This window comes from Periophthalmus magnuspinnatus, chromosome 23 (assembly GCF_009829125.3).
Source record: "Periophthalmus magnuspinnatus isolate fPerMag1 chromosome 23, fPerMag1.2.pri, whole genome shotgun sequence".
Taxonomy (NCBI): domain Eukaryota; kingdom Metazoa; phylum Chordata; class Actinopteri; order Gobiiformes; family Gobiidae; genus Periophthalmus; species Periophthalmus magnuspinnatus.
Genome location: NC_047148.1, coordinates 10,088,627 through 10,108,032, shown reverse-complemented (window position 1 = coordinate 10,108,032; position 19,406 = coordinate 10,088,627). Strand labels below are relative to the sequence as shown.

Sequence of the window (19,406 nt, the reverse complement as noted above, 5' to 3'; positions counted from 1 at the left end):
TACCGGTGATTTGATTCTTGTTGGATTCAGTTATTTTTAATTGCCTTTCCGGCCAGATCCATACAGGACTGGAGACAATTAGAGATGTCAATAAAGGACACTAATTATACAAATCTACAGAGTGGCATGTGGACATCTGCTCATAAATCCACGGCTTATAAAACAGACAGCGCACTTAGCGGCTAATTAGCGTCTGGAGCTGCAGGGGCCAAACTCAGCCATAACACTACGACACTTATAATTTCAGTATTAGAAAAGCAGTTATAAAGATATGCTGAACAATTAACTATGACATCACAGGACAGGTCTGCACGTGACTTTTTTTGTATGGGTACTTAGGGAATTGGGTGTTCTGAGTGTGGCTAATCTGATCTCATTGGGTGTTCTTGGACTGTCATTGTCAGTGTTAGAAATGGAAGAAGGAATAAGTAGAACAGGTTGTTAACACGGTGAATAAAAGCAGGGTTTAATCATACAATGGTGCAGAACAGGACTGCAATGATTCATTTTCATTTTTTCCCCTCAATATTGTGGTCTATTTGTAAATATTTTCTACCCAGAAGTCTTCCATCAGCTTTACTTTAGCTTCACCCGCTTAAAACGACTAGTCCACTACTACAGTAACCATCAGTTGCAGTCCTATAGTGCCGGTAGTTTAAGGGTCCTATATTACGCAAAACTGACTCTTGTGAGCTTTAAAGTATTTTAGGATGTTGTTAGATCATCAAAAACACACCTGGAGTTGTGTTTTGTTTCATTTACACATGTTTTAGTAGCTCTTTATTATTAGTTTGTCTACATCTCCAAAGCTTAAAATGCTCCGTTGCACCTTGTGATGTCATAAAGTGGTAATTTTCAAGTTAACAGCTACCTTTTACCTTTTTGTTTAGTAGAGAATGGAAATTCCACAGCTGAAATGATCCAAATAATTCTAGTGAAGGTGTATGGAGTTTAAAACCACAGTGGAGCACTTCCTGTATTGCTATGTGACATCACAAGGTGGAACAGAGTGTTTTCAGTTGGAGAGAAGAGCTCAGCCTAAATAAGCAGGGTATGTTTTGGGTGAGATAACAACATTGTAGCATAGATCAGAAATAATAGCGTAATATTGGACCTTTATTACGTAAAAGTGTATGCTGGTTCTGTCAAAGTGTAGCTCACTGTTACATGATGACATAAGAAAGTGCTTGTTTTGCTGCACCCTCCATCCACACGCAGCTTCCTCCTGAATAAATGCATTAGGAAATATTTGAATTTCCATCCCACTTCATGCAAATAAACTATACATGAAACAATGGCAGGGTTGGCTGTCAGCGGGGGGGAAGATTATGAAACCTATTGTTTAGCTGCTCAGTGTTAGTCGTCCTCTGCTGCGTTCACTCATAACAAGCCCGTATCCTCTTCGATATCACACACAGAGGGGCAGACGCAGCTTTTGAAGAATTTGCAATGGCATTAATTCTTTATGTTGATGAAATGATGAAATTGTGGAATACATGTGTAACAGAATCAGAGGTGTTGAATATTCTCAGTGAATTAGCCGCGAGCTTGGCTGCCCACAACCTAATGCCTGTTTCAATATCCAGGAGGCTCAGCTAATACAGTAGCACTGCATTTCTCCAAACACTCTATTAATATTCATAAAACGGTCTTGCTAAACTAGTCACGCTCTGCCTCATGATAAACGGCTGTATAATTTTTGGCTTTGAAAGCACAATTAGGGTTATTATTGAGCATAATGTTGTTTTTGAGCTTTTGTCTTCACACCGTATGATGTCCACCTACACACATTGCACACTTAGTTGTTCTGCATCAGTAGGAAAATCCTATAATAGCACTGTATTTTGTGGCATAATGGAAGTGAGAATGAACATCTTATAAATAAAACATACTGATAACTCATTGGCCACTTCTTATACGCAAACATTTTGTGACACACTGGGGTTTTAGCTTGAGCTATTTGAACAGAATAACCAGAATAACCAGAAGTTTGGCAATAGCATCCATGCCACCACTGTCTAACATACTGTCAACATAACACTAATATGATAACAAGAAAAGATGAAAGGATCAAATGTAACAGTATTTATTTTGTCCATAGAGTGTTTTTTTTTTTTTTGTTTTTTGCTAAAGATTTTATGATGTGTGATTTAGGACATTTGTGAGTAAACTCCAGTTAATCCCTGGACCATATGGGTGCTTGCTGTTTCCATGTGGCACCATGCAGAAAACATTTTAAGTGTTGCTGCATATGTATCTATGTACACTTTTGTTTACTTGCTCTTTTCGACGTATCTTTTTAGAAGCAATGGGTCTGCAGGTATTTCCATGTATCATTTAAATACATTTTCCAAAAACGAATGTCATATTTTTGCTTGTCTTTATTACATTCTGTGTTGAGATGCATTAGCGTCGTCTGAGGAAAACATGCTATTTGTATTTGTTTTAGTTTTAAGATCCTCTGTTTCGTCAAGGTAGCTTGGTATGTCTTCATTAATACCCAACCATATGCAGTAAATCATAAGCAGAGTATACTGTGAGTAGAATTCATTTAGTCAGAGTAACGCCTTCGTTTAAAAGGTCTATAATATGCCTTAAGAGAGTTATAGAGTTATGTGTTTGAGAAATGTAACCTGAAACCTATATGTCCTTTGGTCACACAGGGGCAATACAAAAGCTATAAACCTCAGTCCATATTGAACAACCTGCATAAAATATGATCAACCTCAGGACGTTTAAACTTTGTCTGGTTTCTTTCTTTAGAAGTAGGCTTTTTCTCATTCATCCAGCTTGTCCAACCTACTTTACCGTTTCTAAATGCATCTCATTTGACAGACTGTCTTGACAAACTTGGATCAAACACAATTGAGAAGCATTTGAAAGCCAGAGAAGTGATGGGTAAGAGTAAAGGACTGAACAGGAGTCAAGACTATATCGAGGAAAGGAGAGGAGGGGTGTGCGGATAGAGAAACGCCATCAGAGAGAGCGCGAGAGGGAGAGTGAGCGAGCGACGTGGTGCACGACGGAGGGAGAGAGAGAGAGAGAGAGAGAGAGAGAGAGAGAGAGAGAGAGAGAGAATTTGGAGAGAGTGAGCGGAGAGGAGACTGGCTTGGCAATGCGCTCTGCCTGTGCCTCTCCAGCAGCAGCAGTGGGAGAGCGAGCGACGTGCGTAAAATGCAGTGGAGAACGGTGATCATCATCTGCTGTGCGCCGCATCGTGGACCTCTGTGTGTCTGCAAAAGAGGACTAGACACGAGCCAAAAGACGTCAGAATAAAAAGAAGAAGCGATGACGAGCTTTGAGCCGGTGATTGGGGGTTAATCGCCCCGCTGCTTTTGGAACCACTTTGACGCACTGAGGACTGACTGAAGCGCGCGTATTTGCTCCTCTGCCCCTGTTACCCGCTTTCAGTTCGGACTATCAAGTTGGATTTTCAAAACAAGGATAAGCAGTGATTTCAGTGTCAGTATGAGTCAGTTTGTGTGCGTGAGCTGAGTCGGAGAGTGTTCCTCGCCGCTGCCGCACGCCTGCCTCTGTCCGCTCTACAAAGCTCCTATACGCCAAGATGCAGCTGCTCCGAGTTGCGTGGGCACTGACCGGAGCGGCGATCTGCTGCTTCCTCATTCTTCTCCTGCACTCCCGCCTCCTCAAAGAAGGTAACCAGTTGGACTTTTCTGTTCCGTTAACGCGCATATGTGTTATCCACTGTTGCAGTCCTTTCTTTCGACATAAATCTCACTGCTGTATCAAAGTACCTTATAAGTCTAAAATGCAGATTTATTTGCATACATTTGCAGTCTGAAGCACTTTCCCTTGTGAATCAGCCTCATTGTGTGATTTCTCTCATCAAGTTCCAATGCAGCAAGTTTGATTTTGTACAGAAATCTGATTTGTTGTTTTCAATAGATGGCACTAGAGTCTAGCTTTAGGGTAACATTGAGGTCAAGCAGTTGTATTCATCCTTTTGTATTCTCTTGGGTATTCTGGCGTTTGCATGTATACAATTGTGAGTATTTTCTTTCGCTACTTTGCTACAGTAGGACTGTCTGTCATCATTATGTTTTTGCAGTTTTTAGTCAAAGGAAAATGCATGGCCCAGACAAAGGCTGCATCAGACCAAGTGCAGGGAATGTGCATTTGATGATGTTGCAGTAGTTTTAGTTGATTTAGTTCATGTTTAGTTGTGGTGAGTTTATGCTCAAAGCCAATGTGGTGTAGCTTGGGGCGTCCTGGGTACACTCAAGATCAAATCAGGAGACTGACCAATGCTGACATTTTTAGGCAACATTCAGTATATTTCACTAAGCCTTTCATGTATTGTTTTTACATGAATAAACACTCTGTCTACTCTAAGTTTTTTTAATAGGACTGAATAATACAATCAAAATCCAAAGTTCAATGTGAGTCAGAGCTGTAATCAGTACACACATTTGTGAGCTGATGATAGATTCCTTAGACGCAATCAATTTTTAAATATCTATTAAAATGTGTCGTTATTGATATAGAGTCATATTGTCCAAGCAAATATGAAACAACACAAAAAAAAAAAACAACAACTTTGGAACAAATTATCCAAAAGATGCCTTCAGAGATATCTGTACTATATGACGATAATGAACTCTTAGCATTATGATATAGCATTGATCCAAACGCATTGGCATGAGAGAGTCAATCATCAATGTGGATAAAATGTGCGTATAAAGAGGAAAACACAAATCTGAATATAGCTAAACTAACTTTTAACATAATCAGCTGGTGTTTCTCGGGTTTGCCACTTGCCCATTTTACATTCCTGAAGTAAGGCTTTGATTTCAACTTTTAACATAATCGACTTATTTCGATCAAAAAGTGAAAAAAGAAAACACAGTCAGTGCTTAAAGACCAGCATCGTCTCCAGCCATTTTTACCTCGGCATTAATCCCGCCTATAAGAGTGGCTAATAAATACTAATCGCAGGTGTCTGTTGGGAGGTCTTCACGCCGAGGTTGAGCACACTTACTGCTCAAACTCCTAATGAAAGTCAAATGGTGTCACCCAGGGATTCAGTGTAGCGCCGCATGATCCGGCCACAAAAAGAAACAGCACTTTGTACATGTCCGTGGCCCGGGGCGAAAGGCTGCACTCAGGGAGCACCGTCCCCGTCTATGCACTGCTCTTACAGGCTCACACTGGCCCGCCAACGCCACCATCCCCGCCCGCCCCTGGCTACGACTGCAAATATCCAGGTCAAGCAATGGCAAACAGTGGCCCTGCGTTCGCTGAAGTCATTTTGGGACATTTATATAGGCTGAGGAAAATAAATAAACCCATGGAATAATTGTAAAAAAGCAAAACACTGCTTTATAGTGGCGAAGTAAAAGTGTGTAAGTAGTTGCAGAGGTCAAAAATGAAGGAAATGAAGAGGTCAGAAATGAAGAAAACTTGCATAGGTAGTGGTAATTTATGTTTTGTTTTTTTATTTTAAAAAGTATGCTGAACAGAATAGGTCAGTATAACAGTATAGCAGTGGAGGTCAAGCAGTCATTTTGCATGCAGAGGGGTCAGTCGGACAACAAAAAACAAAACAAAACAAAAGGAAGATGAATATTTACAATAGGCTCAGTTTTGAATTTCAAGTGCTATTTGTCCTCCAGCTTGTTCTTTGGAGTTTTAATTTACTATAGCCCTATTTTTTTCCCCCCACAAAGGTCACCAAAAGCACTGTTCTGAGAAAGTGCTGGAGGTGAGTGGTCGAATTCAGGCGATCAGCATTGTCGTCGAGCCTGTTGACTGGCAAGGCAATATTTTTGACCTTTGTCTCTGGGGTTGTTTGTCGGTATCATGTTGTGCTTTTAGCTGCTGTTCTCCTAAGCACGCATTTTCCTCCCCCAAATAGATTGCAATATTGTGCTGTTATACGGCAAACTGTGGTGGCGGCCGAAGACGCGTTTTCAAGTTCATTGTGGTTTATAAGGTCCCCGTTGAAATCTACTAGTGAGAGAATGAAAAGCACAAAGGAGTGTGGAGAATACGCTCTCTTCGGGCTACGAGACTGGCCAAGGTCAACGGCGGCTGTGAGGGCTAATAATACGAACTGATAAAATGGATTCAAAGGAGAACTGCATTAGTGGCAGTCTTTTGGGAGATGAGCAAAATGAAAGGAAGGAGTGTTAAAAAAAGAACAGACCCATTTAGACTTGTGTATAGCCAGAACAAAGGCGGTGGTTGATGCTTTTAAGGTTATACTACTAAAGTATAAAGTGAAATTATGCAAGTAAGTCAATAAAAGAAACAGGTTGGAATGTTGATCTTTTTAGATTTGACACAACTTTGATCATGCTTAATCTAGGAGGATGAAAAATACCACTGTTGCCATGGCAATTGCAATTCAAAACAAAATATTATATCTATTTAGGCATGTCATGATAACAAATTTTGAAGTTTGATATATTGCTGAAGTAAATAAATATATACACAGCAACAGAAGAACAGATTTAAACCACAAAAACTACTCTAAATCTACAATATTGTTAAAAAAAAACAAAAAAAAACATGTGCTGCAGTAAATAAACAGCAGAATAACACACTTTAGTACTTAGTTTGCATCTGTAATGAGTCATAAAAGTTATTAATTCAACCTTTTATGGCTTAAATCTTATCATATAGTCAAAGAATAACCAAAAATAACCAAAAATGTATTATCGTGACAGATCTATATATATCTATATGTGCTCAAAATGGTCTCTATAAACAGAAAGCTGAAACAAATGAATACATCACATCACTTCTATGATTTATAGCTTTGCACCACAACAGGTGACGTCCCACCATGATTTTCTGCAACAATAATTCCTTTTGGATTTGACTTTGTCCAATAAAATAAAGAGTTTCAACCGAATAATCTCCCAAATATACCTGCCATATAAATATGTGATTTAGTCGTGCGTGAAATCCAAGGCTGGACCACTTTCTGTGAGTTGTGTGAACAGAGCCTTCTTAGCCCGCTCCCGTCACAGCACGTTGATTGGCCTCGTGTGTTTCTTCATGCATGCTGTGTTTGACATTGGAATGGGATTATCGACTGGAAATGGTGGACGTGCTAGCGAATGTGGCACGTACTGATTTTAGTAATAAGACAGCTGACAAAAACCCAAAATGTCCCCCTTCTGCAGCCATTAGATAGCCCACATGGGTAATTTTCGGGTTTAGTTGTACACCTCATTGCATCAGCCCCCAAATTGCATAATATGACATAGGATGATATTTTGCAGAGAAATGAAGACGCGGACTGGATTGGGATTGGAAACATATTAAAACATTATGCATGGCCAATGTGGATAGATTTTGTGCCATAAATTTCTCACACTGTCCACTTCAATAATTCAAGCAATGGAGCAGATCCCATTTTGCTCGTAGTGCGGCGAGTTATTTGTCACATGGCAATAGAGAGGCTGACAGGTTCAGGGACCCGCTCCTGGCATGGGAATTCACAGCTAAATTCAGGGCAATATTAAAAATAAATAGCTATGTGAAATGGAGGCTGTGTAGAGGTTTCACTTTTTCTAGAAAATCTGACTTTGCCAATGCCGAGATACTGTTTCATTTTACATTGAGCTGACGTCTATAGAGCTTCATATTGATCGTTTCTAGATTTGAATGATGTCATGCTACGCCAGTGTTTTTTGCCATGACATGTCCAAATGAAAGTAAATTCACAAGTCTTAACTGAACCTCAGAACTTGACAATCTGCATTTTAACAATATGAATTTGAACTTCTCCAATTCTATATAATGTTGTGATGTTTTCTGACACCCACCACAAAACTGTTTCTACTCAGTTTGGTCAGACATTACATTTAAATCATATGTCCTTCCATATTTCCTCTCTTTTTGCTTTTCCAGACTTGGCACAAGAGGCAAGACAGGTACACAGGCATATGACTTTTTCCAAAATGAATATTATTGATGAGATTTCGCTGATCCCCTTTCACCTCGATACCCCCCTCATATAAAGTCTATCACACAGGGGCACATGACCACGACACCACACGCAGCCTATATAAGTCTCACAGATAGGAGTCTATTCATTTGGCACAGACAGAAGCCCCGTGCTGGTAACCCTGCTTATTTTTATGATATGGATTACAATTGCATTGAGCTCAGAGACGCTACAGTGAGCCGCGGGCAGATTTAGGTCAAACAGTGACAAACGCTTTACATGTGCAGGCAGAGGAAGAGAGGGAAGCCCCACTCATCTTAAGCCAAGCATTAGGAGCAGAAAGACTCTTCTGTCTGTGGTCTCTCGGATCCCCTGTTGCTTTTTGGAATATTATGAAGGCTTATTCTGGCGGCTGTGATAGGAGCCTGGTCACTGTGAGACTTTAGTTATATTCAGTAGCGCGCTGTAGTTTCTGAAGGCGAAAACTTGTAACATTATGTGTCATTGAAATAAAAAGTTAAAACACAAAAGTTAAAGACGGGATATTAGACTTCTACGGAGTATTAATTGCTAAGATCACAGTGTTACTTTTTATTGTTTTGAAAATGCTATATTCACTAAAGCACATGTGTCAAACTCAAGGCCCGTGGGCAAAATGTGGCCCGTCAGGTCATGTTATGTGGCCCGTGACAAAGTAAATTAAAAGGTATGACTGTCTTAAAATATCAGTTTATCAGGAGATACAGAGTTACACAGACATTTTTTCATATCTATGCAAATCCATATGCAATATTTGTAACTTGAATAAGTAATAAATATAGAAAAAGTAGTTGCCTTTATGTTACGTTACATTTGGTTATATTTATCATTGTATTAACAGGTTTTACAAGTTTCACTTTCGTTTTTGACGCTCCTTTGCTCTCCGCACTCAGCCCCTCTTCAAAGTGCTATCACAACACAGTCAGCGTGCACTCCGCTAATTAACCTACAGTACATTGCATCAGGTTTGTGTAGTTGTAGTTAATTTGAGTGAATGTATTAAAAAAATAAGGATTTACAAATACAGGTTTTTCTGCAGCGCTAATTATTGAGAGTTCAAAATTGTCATGGAGAGGTTTTTTTTTCTTTTTTTTAACGTCTTCTACAAATATTATGAATAAAAATAATGTTGAGTGGATTTCATCAAGTAGGGATGGAATAATATGGTGATTGTTGTTATAGATACATACATTTGGTGTTTGATTGTAGTGATCTAAGTGATTTTATTTGATTGATAACTTTTTAAACATTATAACATGCGCTTTAAATCACTTTATTTTCATTCAGAGACCTAACCTGGCACAGAGTTATTTTAAAATGGAACAAAGCAGGCTCTCACCACACACCACAAGCCGACACACACACACACACACACACACACACACACACACACACACACACACACTGTTGGAGCTAGTGCCTCTCTCTGAACATGTCTGGAGCGTGGAGGCTTCCCAACATGGCAGGAACATGAGAGCGTAATGAGGTGTGCTTTTGCTTTAAGAGCCCCTAGTGGAATAATGTCTAATCAGGTCACCTTTAAAAAGCCCTCCACTCAAACCCAGGTCACAGAGAGAAGGCCCTGCTCCGTACGAATGCAGTGTGACGCCTCAGCTCCAACCTTCACACATCTGACCTACTGTGTCCTCATGAAATTATTACTACGCAATCAGGGAAATGAACATATTATGGGGAGTGCTACTAGGGAGTTTTATTTCTGTTATGACGTGCATGTAACGATGTTTTGCAGGGAAAAATACAAAGGATGTTAACAATGCAATATATGGGGGTTATTCATGGATTTCCGCTTCATGTTAAGTGAGATGTTTTAAGGACTTTTACCAATGCAGAAGTATAATATTTAGTTTTAAGGTGTTTTAAATCACAACTTTGGATTTAAAAAAAAAAAAAAAAAAAGAACTAAAGAGAATTACTAGAACTAAATAGAACTGGAAGGGGCTGGAAAAAATAAATAAATAAGTAAAATAAAATAAAAAATAAATAAATAAAATAAAAATCTGTGTGTTCATTTGTGCAACTATATGTGTGTGTGTTTTTTATTTATTTATTTTTTGGTGTATGGGTACCACTGTATATCTTTGTCATTGCAGGATCTGACCAATTCTTTTCTTATTCTTATTCTTTATAAGTGTTATATCGACTTATTGTTCAATATACGATAAATGGACCTATATTTTTTGTGGGTCAGTATTTATCATAGGTACTTTTTCTTTGCAGTAGTGCGATATTTTGGTTATTTTTTGCAGTATGATACAATTTGAGCTGTAGAAGGTTGAATAAATAACTAGATAGAAACTAAACTGCATTCTGGTATGATAATTGCATTTTATGGCTTGGTTTCAATATTATCTTTTACATCTATATCATCTACATTTACTTCAGCAATAACTGTGACAGGCCTAGTAACTGCTGCATTGGCTTTTAATTCTGTGTTAGTTATTTATATATATATGGATTTTTTTAAACATTTGGACTGTACTCTTACATCCCATGTGTCTAGCTGTAAACCTACAACTGAGACACAACTGTTGTTTACCAGCTCTTGACAGTTTAACTCCACAATGTTTTATTTGTGCGTTATTGTTTCTCCAATCCCAGTCCAACTTTTCAATTTCTTTGCACCATCTGTGATAGCTCCGCTCCAGATTCCTGACGCTGTATTAATTCTTTTGGTGTTGGGAGCTGAGTGAATGCACTTCAGGCAGAGCGGACGCCAAGCTTCCCCTGCCGGTGCAAAATATAGATTGTTTAATTACATTCAGAAGTGTTTCAATGAACTGCTGAAGTGTATATATATATATAATACTATTATCTTTTTGGAGATTTTTGAAAATTTTGACCTACAATTTGGCCTCAAGTGATTATTATTAAGTCATTATAATTTTTAATTTAAGACTGAGTATTTTCATCAGAAATCTCAAATCGAAATGGCTATTCCTTGTACTGAGGGTGTTATAAGTAAAAGTAGTACTTACATTTCAAAGCTAAAAGTTAAGACACACACTCCTTTAAGCCATGTTATAATGTTGTTAGCTCATAAAAAACAGGAGTTGTGCTTTGTTTCATTCATACAATCTGGTATTATTAGCCTGTCTACATCTCCAAAGTTCAAAATGCTTTGTTCCACCTTGTGATGACATTGAAGCAGTATTTTTTTCAAGTTAAAGTCTACCTTTTACCTTTAGTTCAGTGAAATCATCTAAAATGATTCTGTTGAAGGTGCATGGAGTTTAAAAACACAGTGGAGCACTTCCTGAATTACCACATAACATCTGAAAATGGAGTGTAAATGGAGAACGTATCTTAAATATGCAGTGTGTGCGTTAAACATGTGTGAATGAAACAAAACACAACTCCAGATATGTTTTTGATGAGGAAACAACATTATGACATAGATCAGAAAATACCGTAATATAGGCCCTTTGTAACTTCACCTCAAGTCCCTGTAATTTGTTGTAAACCTATTTGAAATGGGCATGGTTTTCTTTAATGGTCAGTATTAACAGTAATCCATGGGGGTAATGCAATCATCTGTTAGTAAATGGATTTGTTATTTAACAGTTTGGTTCATTAATTCACATCAATTAATCAATCAGAGTAGATACCTGAGCTGTTTTTGTTTTTCAATGTAATCGGATTCTTTTCCTAACGACCCCCTGGAGTCTTGCGGGGGCCACTTTTCATCAGAGCTACCGGATTTACTCCTGGCACTGCTCTCCGTCCCATTGATTGAACTGGATCCATGTGGGACAGTAAAAAGTGTGCTCTATCGCCCCCTGTTTTCCTAAAGTCCTATTGATTGGGAGTTGGCAGTGCGTTGGGACAATAAAGCGGGGAATGGGGGGACTCTAATGAAAAGCCGGTAGTGAGCGTTCATAGTTTTTACAGGCCAGTTGTCATTGGCCGGTGGAAATTGTGATGTCAAAAAGAAATGGGTTTAATACTCTTCATTCTGCCCTTCCAGCCATGAAGATATGGCTGAGGTCCCAGAGGTCTCACCAATTTGAGCTCAAGATAGTATGTGGAATAACTGAGGAATAGATTGAATCAGTGGACAGTCATATTTGCAAAAAAAAGCTTAATACAAATGTAGGGTTATATAGCAAAGTAACAACCTCTACGTTTAGATTATAGCTTTAAATCTTAACACGTTTTAATCTAATGGCGACATTTTGAGTACTTTTGCAGCTTTTATTGCATGTGCATGTCTCTATCTACCAGTATTTTTCACCATATTATAAAATTTGGTGTAATCCGCTGCACTTGAAACCATTTAAACCATTTCATACGATGGAATATTCTGTTTTGAATTACTTATTGTTATGGCAAAGGTACAATTTCTTCCGAAACACTGAAACACATGAATAAACAGATTGGAAATAGCATTTGTTGTTGAAATTATGCCTGGTTGTGGTTGTATTTTTTTTGTAATTTCTTTATCTTTGCACAATTTATGCTTGGGAATAATTTGGCCGTTTTTCTCATGCGCCAAAGTTAACTGTAAGTAAGTTTATTTCTCAGAATGGTAGACAAAAATACAGTGTCTAAAATGGGGTAGCACAGCTGGTCCATTTGGTGTACTTTGTCGACTCATAAACAACCTCAGGAGTAGTGTAAATAAAACGCGCTCATTATGGTAACTTACAAATGTCCGCGATTGTGAATCAGTGTTTGAACTGGGTCTCACAATAGCGCTGAGTTTGAAGAAGACCGCATAATCCGAAATTAGCCAAGACACGCTGCTATCCTCGGGCGCATTAAGAGATGCTGCTGATAAATGCGGAAAACGCTGAATACGTCGCGGTGCCGGGGCGCAGTAAGCTAGCGCAGACATCAGCGGTTGCACGGTGATGTGTGAGATGGGAAAAGCCATAAAGAAGTGAGTGATTTGAATAACTGTAGCTGTATCTTTAATTAAAAGCTCATGCGATAGGCTGGGAATGGGTTCTGGTCACTGAGATCTGATAGAGCGAGTGTATTAATTAGTCATGTGAGTGCTGTAGTCGGGCTGTGGGGGGGAGGGAGGGAGGTGGAGAGAGGTGGAGAGGCAAAGGAGAGGAAGGAGGAGAGAGGAGGAGGGAGGAAGAGAGAGGAGGGACAGGGTTTGGCTCTGAAGATGGATTCATATTAAAAGAGCTGGGTCTCAAATTAGTCATGGCCAGTGATGATTTTTAATAAGTCTATGATATGAACATTGAGAAGGGGCTTTTATTACGGAATTTTGTTGATGAAAAGTACGTATTTAAAGGTGTACTATGCAAGCTTTCTGGTGGAGGGTCCAAAATCTTGGGATGGAAACCTTGGATGTTCCACAGTTTGGCATGAAACCGAGTTATTTCCTTGGAGTCAATATCATTCCGTCGAACATTCCAGGCAAAGCAACAGCATCATCTCCATGGAGACAAGTAGCTCCACCAGAAAACGTATACAGTGTACCTTTAATAAATGATCCTAGATTTGCTTCTTCATTAATCTGGAGAAGAAATGTGGAATCAATGAGACAAGTGCAACGTTTTAAAATACAAACTGCACAGAGTAGATGCTGCAAAGAAGTTTTAAGGTTAGACAACACAACACCTCTCCCGGCAGAAGGTGAGATGCTTAAACTACCCAGAACAAAACAGAGATTTTGAAGAAACAGCAAGCGTTGGCAATAGACTCAGAGTGGGGAATACAACAAGAAATAGGAGGGCTGTTGTAGTTTGAGAGGTTAGAGACAAGCAGTGATTTGTCCATCAGTTTGTCAGGCACTAGAGGGAGATGCCTGCAGATCAGCATTTTAGCCCAGCGAAGGGCGGTCTCCACAGGGGGCCATTCTTGCAGCATTGGCAACATGTCCGTCATGCGTTCAAGCTGAGATGGACCTCCCCTTCACTGTAAATAATGGAGATGATCTTGACCTGAGCCCACAGTGTATTTATCAACTTATATACAAGATTGCAGTTTAAGGGATTGGAGTCAGCCCCTTCACAGCATAATATTGATTGCATGACCACCGGGTGCTCTAGGCTTATGTCCGCCTCACATTTTTCAGGAAATGATTGGCGCAAAGTGTGTTTACCCCTTCGCCGATTCAATTTGCGCCCTACCGCAGCGTCAAAGGTAAAGATGAGGTCATTTCCGCGTTCGATCAACTGCTCCTTCTGTCTTCGTGTGGCTGATCGATACCTACTTACAAAGTTTGATCTGTTTTGCTCATGACTATTCACAGTCATTTGAATAGCTGGAGAAATGAGGTTTTTCTTCACAAAAAGCTTTACCCTGGAGACCGTTGTGACACTAGCATATTACGTGCGATAACAGGCTTGGTCATGCTTTATGGATCCAGTGAAGCACATTTTCCCATGCAACTGAAAGAAAGGTAGTAGGTTTAATCTGACATCGCGCTGGCTAGAGAGCATTAGCTTCTCGTGTCAAAGTGGCACGATATTACCGATGCTATGGCACTCGGCTGAAACAAATTGTGTGTTACTCTTTAGAAAACTAATGGAGGCTTTATCGATTCGAACAAGCCCAGCCACTTGCTTTGTCTCGCTTGTCAGATTGTGTCCAAAGCAATTTCATAAAGATCATTATTTTCTTTCTTGGAATGTCTTGCAGCTAAACAAAATCCTCCTTCGTTCACCGCTTGCCTTTTGTGCGGCGTACGGCTTCGGCGGCTCTTATAGCCCAATTGAAAATGAATTAGAATAGAATGTCGCATAATGAAAATCACTGGAAAACATTGGCACGTCACATCCGTTTAGTTGGTTGCACCTCGGAATAGATTGCTTGCGGGTCTCCAATTTCTTCTCACTTGTGGAGTAAACGGGCGTAGCTCACTGTAAAGGCGAAGCTATAACATTACAGGGCATAACAAGCAGTGTCACTCATTTAGCGGCTAATAGTGTTATCTGGTGCAGGGCGAAAGGTCTTGATGTGGCTGTTAGTCATGGAGCTAGTGAGATAACTCCACACTTATGATCCTTGTTATTGGCGTAATTGATTTAGCCGCTAAGCCAAACTGTGCCAAATCTTATCCCAACAATTTGTCGGAATAGCGTTATTTAAATCGTTGCCGCGCTATCTCTCGATCACTCACTTGTAATTACCAGGCACATATGAAACCATGCGATTACCTGCAGTATAGATTTCATAGTTGTAAGACGGTTTCTGAATAATACATTACTTTGGCTAACCGTAATTTTTACATATTGAAATGTGCCATTTTCTATTTTGCAGAAGATGAGGTGTTAATGTTAGCGTACAATTTTGCAGAGGAGAAAAAAACTAAAATAACTTCCCAACATTGAATTTTGGAGGTCATGGATTCTAAAACAGTGACACATGTATCCAAATAATCCCAATTCTCTCATCTCCTAATGTGTATTATGATTATGCCTTTGGGCAAGACACTTCACCCATCTAGTTGGGAACTATATTTGTGAGTGTATGCCACCTCTAATAGTGTGATCTACATTACGCTATTTTCTGATTTATGGAAGAATGTTGTTTCCTCATCAAAAACATAATTGGAGTTGTGTTTTGGTTCATTTACACACGTTAAACACACACACACCGTGCATATTTAGGCTAAGTTCTTATCTCAAATGCAAAAATGTGCTGTTCCACCTTGTGATGTCATGTGGTAATACAGGAAGTGCTCCACTGTGTTCTAAAACTCCATGCATCTTCACTAGAAACATTTGGTTGACTTCTGCCCTGGAATTGTTGATCTCTACGTAACAAACGGTAAAACGTAGCTGTTAACTTGAAAACTGCAGCTTCGTGACATCACAAAGTAGAAGAAGCTTTGGAGATGTTGACAGACTAATAGTAAAAGGGTAACTCAAACGTGTGTGGATGAAACAAAGCACAACTCTGGGTCTATTTCTGAGGAGGTAACAGTATTATAACATGGCTTCAAGCTCACACGAGTAAATTTTGCATAATGGGCTTTTTAAAATGAAGCTTTAATGAAGCTACAGTTGAACACAGACAAGAAATCTAAGAAACTAAACTAGAGCATGTCCTGGCATAATTTTATGTAGTTATTAAAAATGCACTAAAAAGTGGAGTAACCTTTAAAACATCATTATTTTTTATCAATGGCCTGTGCATATGTAGCCGCACTGCTAACACTGAGCATTTCCTCACTTCTGCATTGCACTCCTTCGCCTTCGGTTAATGGCTTTTTTTATGGTTACATCATTCTACATATAACTTTATGCTCATGTTTACAGCTTTGTCGATACAGCTGCAGAGACGAGAGAAAGAAGAAAAGAGGCGTTTCTGCTTCATCATAATCATTACAGTCCATTGTGCATGGAAGGGGGCGACTTCATTATTGCACCGGCAGGGATTGTTAAAAAACAAACTCATGAATACAGAATGCTTTCTTCCATGCCGCGTTGTTTCTTTACAACACTGCTGCTATGGGGAATTTTTAGAGGCACATTCCTCACTTAAAAGTAATACATATGGGATGTATACGTGTGGTAATGATTTACAAGTTATGCTCCATATTTGCAGGTATGGTTGCTGAGGCGAGCAGGCTGTGCTATCTGTCTGCTCAAACTCAAATAGAAGTATGTGTAAGGGGGCAGCTGGTTCAGTGCGTTCCTCAAAGCGAGATTCATCTTCGAAGTAATACACACTCCTCTATTTGGTATGCATTGATGTACTCAGACTATTCTACAGATATTTGCAGGTTTTTATCATTGACGCCGCCAGTCCTTCATTCCCAAATAGAGAAAGAAATTACCCAAGATTATATTATATTTGATGAGGTCATGACGCAGATGAACTGTAGCTTGTATTTTGCCACACACCGTGAAACAAAAAGGTAAAAAAACATATTCTAGTAATGATATGTATTCAGCAAATGAAATATGCCAGGCTTGCACATTTGCCTTGCTGAACAGACAATAAATTATACCTCATGCACCGGCACATAAGCCCGGGATAATACTATGTTGGATGGAGTTGAAAGAAATTATGGGATGGGGGTATAAAGAGAGTGTCCTTGTTTAAATCAAAGAAAGGAGAGGAAATGTTGACATGTTGGTCCCATTTAGCTCCCATATGAGCCCATGTAGGAATGGGTTGGCATGCTAATATACAGCTTTCTGAAGAGGTGTGCTGCAAATAAACTTGGGGGAAGACGTCCTCGCATGCAACATGAGTTTCGGTGACAAATACAAATGCAGGAACATGCGTAGAGACAGTGAACTTGACATGGCGTTATATCTCGTTTACTACTTTGCAAAACATATTATGGTAGCATCAGATTTATCAAACAGACTCGCGAATGGTGTGTGACGTGTCATGTTTTCAGAATACAGTGCCGTGCAGGGAAATGTATTCCGGGGTTGATGCGAGATGAATACAGATACAGTAGTTTGTATCTTTAGGGAGATTTTCAGGGGTTTCCTTAGTTTATTTTGTGCATTTTACAGAGTTGTCAGTGTGGTTAATATTGTTTGATAGACCACCACATATCCAGATACGTGGGTCCCAAGTCGTCTACTTATTGTTTAAGCATATAGTTTTATATTGTATGCTACATCATTATACATAAAGTACTATGCACAGGCAGAGGAAGGGCACCTGGCATAAAAGACCTATGCCATACCATTAGCTACTGTTACACTATGCAACACCTTTTTCCACACATGCAGCGCTGTAAAGCTACATAGCTGTAACAGGGGAGTCTGGGCGTCCTCCCGCCTGTTTTTTCTTCAACAATATACTGGTGTTTTTCAGAATCAGAATCAGAATCACTTTTATTGATCCCCGAAGGGAAATTCTCTTAGTTACCAGATGCCACAACCACAGGATAGAATTTAAGAATAAAAATAAAAAGTAATTTAAATAAGAATAAAATTTGTGCAATAAGAAATAAAGTGTCAGTGTTTCTAAGTGTCGGTGTTAAACAAAATAAATAAATAGATCACCTCACAAAAATCACACACTATTTACATCTATGTACAAAGTGGAATATTGGAGTATTTGGAGAGTAGATGTCTGTTATGGGCACTTAGACATTTTTAAATATAGGGCATTGGCGTTGCCTCCACTTGCTCTAAAGTTTACTGCAGGAAATGTTTTTGTTCAGATTATTTTTAGACTATGGGGCAAAAATTTGACAATGAGGGACCATCACAGTCTCCTCCATTATTGGTGTTTTTTAGGTTCTAGTATGTCTAGTATGTATTAGATTTGTTTTTTGCTATGGATCAGACCTGGACGACTGAGGGATTACACAGACATTCTAGTATGTGATGATGTCATACTTCAGATGGGGGGCAAGAGTCAGTTTTCCCTATTCATAACATTGCAATTTCCAATAAAATATTTAAATGGTAAATTCACACATGTTGAACCTGATCATTTCTATTAGTGACTACACCCAAGAATTTGCTAAATTACAACAAAAATCTGCATATATCAATATTGAGTTTGGCTGTCCTCATCTGTTTTAAATATTATATGCCAATAGAATGTTGTGATGTCATCTGAAACCCAGCAATTGGGAAACACAGACACCCTCTGCATCAGTGAATCAACTAAATATGTTACCTTCAACAGCTTTGCTCCAGATTGGGTCTTTGGTTGCTATGATACTCGATTGAAACTCCAAATATGGATCTCGACTCCAAATTCGCCCCTGTAAGTGCTAGCCTCAAAGAGCTTCATTTGACTGGAGCTGAATGCTATGGGGGACGTCACACTCCCTTAGTTCACTTCTTTATACAGTCTATAGTGTATACAGAGAAGTATTAGCAAACAACAAATCTTTACAATCCAAATAAAATGAATCCGCTAAAAAAGTGTTGATAGCGCATCATTGACCGATTAATCAAAACAATTAAAGAACCACATATTCTCTTTAAGTTCCAGTTTATTTTACATCACTGCTAACACTGCTGCTACTACTATATATACAAACTGCAAATACTACCACTATAATAATTCTGTTGATTAATTTATCAGTACAAACAGCATGCAGCATTGAACTTTAACACATTCCAGAGTGCAGTGCGTCTAAAGTCTAAAGCCCTCGCTCAACACAAATAACAAGCACTTGAGTCTTTGCTGACATGAACCTGGGGTGAGCTGTGAAAGCATCTTCTACGTGTCAGCACGCATGACCACCTGACATTTAACATGCAAACGCTGATCCGCACTACACTTGTATCCGTCACTTCTCTCCATGTTGTGACAGACTCCATCTTTCTCCGTTATGGCGACTTGACACACGCTCTCACGCTCATGATATGCCTCGTATGTAACCGCCGCCCCTTTTCACTCCCAAGGCACTGTGTTAACGTTTGATCATGAGCCTGAGGTTGAGGAGCTTGGGTTTATTGTGCAATACTAGCAAAGTTATTTGTTATTGGCTCATTTTCTATCATTTTGGTTTAGTTATTTTTATTTGAGACATCCC

At 39.2% G+C, this 19,406-nt stretch overlaps 1 protein-coding gene across 2 annotated transcripts in view; it reads left to right on the top strand.

Moving 5' to 3' along the window:
• The window catches only part of tafa5a (TAFA chemokine like family member 5a), a 217,133-nt gene that overhangs the window by 71,638 nt on the left and 126,089 nt on the right, over positions 1 to 19,406 (top strand). Inside the window, exon 1 of one of the 2 annotated variants that reach the window (XM_033990385.2) lies at positions 3,085 to 3,656. The exons of the other annotated variant lie outside the window; for it this stretch is intronic. Coding sequence (XP_033846276.1) covers positions 3,566 to 3,656 — 91 coding nt within the window. The 5' untranslated portion in view covers positions 3,085 to 3,565. Of the gene's footprint in view, positions 1 to 3,084; positions 3,657 to 19,406 lie in introns of those variants that run through there. 2 annotated transcript variants of the gene reach the window in all.